Genomic DNA, 7,235 nt, shown 5'->3' on the forward strand with positions numbered 1-7,235 from the left:
GTTTGACGAAATACCATGTGACGGTTAGAAATCAGTAATATTAGCAATGCAACTGATAGGGTGACAACACCATTTTTTGCTAATTTGTCCTTTCATTGTAGAGAAAGTTGCTGATCTTCAATCTGTAGATGAGGTGCGAGCCATCGAGGGTATGTACATCTCAGTAAAACAGTCGTAGCCAACTGAAATATTTGTCTTCAGGTTTCTGTTTCGATGCTGACAGAAAGAATGGCTTCCGCAGAGGCCGAAGATAGCCATTATAAAATTGCATGTTCCTGAAACACACGCGCGTTCTTTTCTTCATACAGGCGATACAGGCTAGCATTCGAAACTGATGATAATATTTTATTTTCCTTTTCAGAATACAAGTACTCAGTTGACATTTACACTGGTGACAAATGGGGAGCTGGGACCGATGCAAATATACTTATTACTATATTTGGAGAAAACGGTGATTCAGGAGAAAAGAAGCTTGACAACAGCAGAAACAACTTCGAACGAGGACAGTAAGTCAATCATGTTTGTTTGAATTTTTTTTTGGCAAAACGTCTGCTTGATAGAGCGGTTATCCGGAATCGATTACTGTAAAATGAAAACCAAAGAAATTATTTTGACCAATCACGGCTGATGCTGAAAATATGTGCTAAGCGCGGGAAATCGCGTGCGTGCGTGCAAGTTACAGCATTTGGTTTCATATTCGCCTTTGACTGGCTGAGGACGTGGCACGTGACAATACAATAATACAATACATATTTAATTGACCGCTCCCCATAGGGGCTTTTCAGGGCCAATGAAACACAACGAAACGACAGAACAGAACAACAACAACTGTTAAGAATGCCAACTGGCCGGAGGCAAACCAGTTGGCTATTTACAAGTGCGGCTGGGAAGTTGAACCAGGGACTACCAGGATCAAATTCAACGAGTGGTCAGAGCGGGTCTTGAACCCGGAATCTCCGGATCTCAAGGCAAGCGCCCTAACCACTCGGCCACACTGCCTCCGACAATCACTGAGTGTAACGATCCAATACAGAGCAATCGCGAAATTAGGGAGGTTAAGCAAGGTCAGCGGTAACGTCAACGAATACGTCACTCCAAAAATATAATTTCGCGCTATCGTAAGCGCTCATTCCATCTTGTTCACCTTGTACAACACGGGCGAACCGTATCCTGTAACCGGATCGGTACGAACGGTTGTAAACCTAACATTAAAAAATGAATTATTCTCTGTTTTACGCTCATGTTGCTGTCAAAACCTAAATTTAGGTGATTTCACGTTGTTCTTTCATGGAATACGCCAAAGTAATAAGTGCCACACGATTATTATTTCTTTTTTAACCAATAATATTCTTGCTTTGTAGCGTTGTCGTTGCGGTAGCAACCGTCGTGTCTTAAACTTTCGACGCCCAACTAAAAACTGCTGTAACATATGTTGTGATAACTTTGTTGAATAAAACTCAACACTGGCGCAGTGATTTTCTTTCTACCATTTTTGTTTATTTTCAGAAAAGACTCTGTCACGATATCCAGTGACGAGTATTTAGGTAGACTGACCAAAATAAGGATTGGGCACAATAATACGGGCTTTGCAGCTGCATGGTACCTCGACAAAGTAAGTCAGTCGATATAGTAGAGTTCGACGAATCTTTAAACTAAACTATGTGACATTTAATTGGCTGAGAAGTATACATTTTTGGTAAATAGCTGATACTAGGTTTCTAACACTTTTACCCAATATGCAAAATCTCCAATTGGGATAGAGAAAAAAAAAATTCAAGCACAAGTCGACGATGGTCACAAGTGGCAAAGAAGGACTCGTGATACGTATGCAATAAAATTTGAAGAGCCTATAATTATACCCCTGAATATTTGAACCTTACTGCTTGTATGTGTCCGAAAAGCAAAAAAATCAACAAACAAAACAGTGTTTAGAAAATTACCGGATGGTAAACGCTATTAACGGTTTGGTTGTCAGGGATTTCTAAATTCACGAATACTATTAATTAAAGACAAAAAGCGAAAAGCAAAGTTTGATGACTTGAAAAGTTCTCGGTTTTAACATAAAGACGAAATTGTGTTTCGGGACTTACTAAGTCGGATTTGAATTAGTTCACTTCCTTACAACAACGACTTTGCCACAAAGCGTGTCGAGTCAAAAGGCCATGTTCGAGTTTGTGATGGTGATTAGTTCTTTTTCAGTTACATATGAATAAAAAGTAATAGGACCGATTCCGATATATTAAAAATGAACATGATTTCGAGGCTCTGGGGAATAAAAAGAAGGATTTGTTTGAGTTTATTACCCAAAGCATCGAGATGATGCCTTTTGTTCAGGACTGAATTTTAATATAGCGAAATTGGGCTATTTTTATAAGAAAAACCTTGCACTTAGACTCGCTTTGAAGAGGAGGCAGACATGAACTCGGAAATGGCCACTAAGACCTAAGCCACCCTTACGATAAACGTTTGCATGAGTCGTGCACGAGTAAATAGTTGAAAGTCGCGACATACCGCTAGTTGCATCCATAAATAATAAGCAAAAATCGGACTGTCAAAAATCGCTGCAACTTGAAGAACGTAAAATGACCAAATTTCAGGTTAGGTGAGTATCGACAACAACTTTTCAACTTTTGAAGTGCTGAGAAGTTAACTTTAGTGTGGCTCTCAAAGCCGTTTCCTAATTGTGCAACGATTATCTTTTATTTTATACGCCCAAAAAGTTGCAGATGAAACATGGTGACATTCGATATGTGGTTGTTATTTTAAACTGATGAAGAATTTAAACATTTGAGAGGATGTAGCTTTTGAGCTTTTAGATTTTAACTTTTTTTGTAATTAACCTTCAGGTAACTGTCGCAGATGATCGGTCTGGAGAAACAGTTACGTTTTCTTGTCAGCGATGGTTTTCCACAAGTGAGGATGATGGATTAATCACGCGAGAAATAACCAGAGATGACAAAGGTAATGACATATTCCGGTGCATTATGGAACTTTAACACGAAAACTGACTAAAGATCTTTTCGTTTGGATTCATGTAAGCATGGCTTAGATCCCAACATAGCAATCATTAATCGCAGCAGAACAGAGTCGGAACTCGTCTAAGATTCTTCCGTGGCGATAAAAGGGATTTCACATCTTAAAAACAAGGAACCGAGTAGAGAGATTAGGGGCATTTACCCGGGGGGAGGGGGGGGAACACTTTAGGAATTTCTGGGTGGGGATGTGCCGCTTGGGACCCTGGAACCCTTAGCCTATACCAGAGCTAGTTCAGCTGAATTTTGCTACCCTATACTAGAGTAAACTTCCACCGATTTCCGTCTGAATTCCGATTCTTGACATTTAATAATATCCAGAGGTGTTTCATGATAGCTAATTATTGACACTGTTGAGGCTGCGTTACGTAAACTTAAACTTTGCCGATTTGATTTTTTTATATTCTTGAGTAGGATTTTCTGGTTTCCTTAGTCTTTCCTTAATCTTCAACCGACTGGTCAGTTTCGTGAAAAATGATACCCTAATCTAGACCGAAAGGCTATGATTTATATACTCTATGCTAGAGTAAACTGCTTGAAAACCATACCCTTAACAGCGGCACATACCTATATAGTCCATATATGGTAGTACCCCTCCTCCCCCCGGGGAACATTTAACAACGCGTTTTCAAAGTCGACCGCAAACTTCAACCACGGCTAGCCGTTAGTAGGCTCAGTCTCCAGCCGTGGGTGTCTCGGTGCGCCCGCGATCCTCCCCACCGAGACACCCGCGACTGGAGACTAAGCCTAGCCGTTAGCGGTTTGCAGTTTGCTGTAGTGGCAAAAATAGACTTTCGTGTAAGGTTTAGCAGTCGCGCCAAAATGTTTGCAAAAAATCGTTTAGAAAAAAAACTACATTATTACAGATGTAGAAAGTTTCTATAAGATGCTAAGATGAGTATTTCCTTTATTTTCGTAAATGAGGACAAGGCCGGAACACTAAACGAAGACCAATTTTAAGGGTTGACTTCTAGGAGCTCAAAATCACTTGGGTAGAACTTGCATGATCCTCTAATCAGCAGGGATTGAATTCCCAAGCACTCTTTAAGATAATCTACGCAAAAATTGCCAGGAAAAAGGCTCAGAATTAACAAACCTGGGAGATGTCGCTGGTTCGAAACCCGCCCAGCCCAACACTCAAGATCTCGAAAGTAACTGAAGAGAAAGTAATTTCTTTGTAATTTCAACTGCAAACGATGTACTTTAAGTCTTCTTTGGTAAGCACCGTATATTGAAGGCTCGTCTCACTATCCTTTTTTCATAAACTCTGTGGAAACATTATAGAATTCAGACACAACTACGCGCAGATTAGAGCATGAGATAAAATCAGCTGTACTATTCCAGCGTGGTTATAGGAACGGTTCCTATATATATGGCATTTTTCTGTTACTCAAATATCGACTAAGTTATCCGAGCTTATGCTATTTCCGTAGTATTAAAAGATACACCGAAACATTGCGTGATCCACAACACAGGTGTATAAACCACTTAATTTGGCAAATACTAAAACTTGACGAATAAGCATTAACTAAGAAAGTGCGTCGATATGGGATATCACACAACGTTATTCACATATTCCTGTCCATAGATATTTTTACCTCGTGAAAACAGCCAGTGATGTTTACTTTCAACTTCGCCTGGGATTACATTGTTAGCAACCCTTTCTTTCTTGAAACTTTGCCAGAATTAAAAGCAAGGCAACTAAAATTTTCACTTAAGCGGCGTTTTAGTTTCACGAGTCGTACGGAAGAGCTTTTATTTAAGTTCATGGTTTCAAATTTTGTTGAAAATTGTAATTAATGTACAGACGTTTAAAGCTCCTTCTCTCTTTTTGAAAAGTTCCCAATAGCTTTTCATGAGCACATTTTTGTTTAAAATTCATTGTTTGCTGATTTGCCTCTGATGCTTAACATGAAGAGCTTTTCAAAGGGAACTTGATTTTGTTATTGTCTAGATTCGCCCAACAGGCACATTTAAACGTGACAGGTTATCTTTGTCCGTGATTACCATTGGCAAACAAGAGGTTTATTTGCATACGTTGAAGTAAATTTTGTATTCCATACATCGTCGAGACTTGTAGATAAATATTCCTGATGCTCTCTAATACTTCAGCCGCTGGTGATTTTATAACAGGTTCTATTTAAAAATATTCGCTCAAGCGAAGAAACTGTTCGCCCGAGGAAACGTGGATTCAGGATTTGAGTAATTTACTATTCCTTTCCTGTAACACATTGGTTTCTTTAATGTGTAAATAATTTTTGTTTTGACGAAGAAATCAAGGATCTTCTCGCAGGAAAAGATTTCAAAATTGATGAAGGTTAGTTTCTCTAAAATTAGTGATGCGTTCCAAACTAAAACTCAAGCATTGATCTACATACAATTTTTAAATTGAACTTTGCTTAACAACCATCGCTATTACTTTTCAAAAATGATCTCATCCCGATCGTGCATAGTCGCAAAACGTAAAGTAGTGAAACACAATCTATTCGTTAGGGGCCGTCTTGATCTGGTGCTAGAAATAAATGCTTTTAACCTTCTCACTGTTAATGTTCAGTGCACTTACAACATACGTAAACATCAGCCTTTACACTTTGATGCCTTCGAATCTCACTAACGGTTTCGAAAATGCATAAAATTTTTGGAAACGTAAGGAGATTCTACATGTAAAAACAATGCATTATTACCGATATTCCATGTCAGTTCAAATATATCTGATCTACCCGTTTTCATGAATGATATTTGCGGCGGAAAAAAATCATAGTTTACTCTTTTTTCGAAGTTTCGTTCTCGCTTTTAGGTGGCAGCAGGTGTCAAGTTCGCCGTCTTTTGTTTGCTCTTCACTGAGAGCTCATGCAAATACATGATCTTTGTTTACAGAAAAAGTGGACAACAATGGCGGTCCAGACCTTGGCGAAGGCTCGCTGAAAGAAGAGGAGAAGAACAGGACCATAGGAGACGCAGAGGAAAAACAGCGAAAAGAAGCAGAAGAAAACAAACTCGACGAAATTGAATTTGTTATTGAGAAACAAGAGATTAGAAGAAAGCAATCAGTTGGCGACGACCAAGAAATGGACATCGAGCGAATTAAGGCGTTAGCGAGTATTGAATTGCGACGCGAGAAACCCGATGGGCAAGCGGATGAACCGACAAAACACACAGAAAAAGAGGTGGAAGAAAACATCAACCCTTCGGTGAAAGAATACTCTAGAATTGAAGAGGAACATCGCCAACGAATCCAAGAAATTGAAAGGATACTAGGTGAAGATGAAGAACGAAGGAAGAGAGAGAAAGATGAAAGAAGGAAGGATGAGGAGGATGCTAGAAGACAGAAAGAAGAAGAGAGGAGGAAACGCGACGAAGAGATGAAGAAAAAGCGGGAAGAAGAGAGACTGAAGTGGGAGGAGGAGCATAAAAAGTGGGAAGAGGAAAGGAAAAAACGAGACTTGGAGCTTCAAGCAGTATTAGAAGAAGGCAGGAGAAAACGGGAAGAGGAGAGGCGGAAACGAGATGAGGAACTGAAGAAAACGCGAGAGGAAGAACGAAAGAAGAGGGAGGAAGAGAGAAAAAAACGTATGGAAGAAGAAATGAGGAAGCTAGAGGAGCTTAAGCGGGAGAGAGAAGAAAGATGGAAAAGGAGAAACAGTGCTGGAACTGTCGAGGTCGATATTACTCTCCAAGCAACGAAAGGAGAAGAAGATAAAAAAAATCGGCTTGAAGAGAAAAAGAGAAAAGAAGACGACTGGAAAAAGACAGTGGAAGTGCCTCGCATGGTTGAGGAGGACATGAAAAGGTTCAGAGACGAGGAACGGAAGCGCCTTGAAGAAGAACGAAAGAAGCGGAAGGAAAAGGAACTCGCTGACGCGGAAGCAGAGAAAGAACTCAAGTCGGAACTGAGAATGAGGAAACAAGGAGAGGAACCGCAAAGACCAACACATATATCCGTTGCTACCATTCGGATGGAACCAGCCAGGGACGTGACAATAGCAGAGGAAAAACGAAGGGTTGAATGGAGAATGGAGAAAATCGAACAAGATCGAAAGATCAGAGAGGAAGAAGAGAAGAAACGAAGGGAAGAGTCTGAGCGAAAGAGGAAAGAAGAGGAACAAAGGGTGGAGGAAGAGCAAGAAAGAAAGCAAAAGGAAGAAGGGGCAGAACGGGAAAGACGCAGAGAAGAGCTTAGACTGAAGCGAGAGGTGGAAGAGA

The 7,235-nt window shown here is 40.1% G+C and overlaps 1 protein-coding gene across 4 annotated transcripts in view; it reads left to right on the top strand.

Annotated features, from left to right (window-relative positions):
- The window catches only part of LOC138003460 (uncharacterized), a 46,297-nt gene that overhangs the window by 26,842 nt on the left and 12,220 nt on the right, over window positions 1–7,235 (top strand). For all 4 annotated transcript variants that reach the window (XM_068849543.1, XM_068849561.1, XM_068849548.1 and 1 more), the window contains 5 exons: window positions 102–149; window positions 362–506; window positions 1,507–1,612; window positions 2,847–2,961; window positions 5,910–7,235. The exon at window positions 5,910–7,235 is cut by the window's right edge and continues 519 nt beyond it. In XM_068849543.1, the coding sequence (XP_068705644.1) occupies window positions 102–149; window positions 362–506; window positions 1,507–1,612; window positions 2,847–2,961; window positions 5,910–7,235 (1,740 nt within the window). The remainder of the gene's footprint in view (window positions 1–101; window positions 150–361; window positions 507–1,506; window positions 1,613–2,846; window positions 2,962–5,909) is intronic.

This window comes from Montipora foliosa, chromosome 1 (assembly GCF_036669935.1).
Source record: "Montipora foliosa isolate CH-2021 chromosome 1, ASM3666993v2, whole genome shotgun sequence".
Classification (NCBI taxonomy): Eukaryota; Metazoa; Cnidaria; class Anthozoa; order Scleractinia; family Acroporidae; genus Montipora; species Montipora foliosa.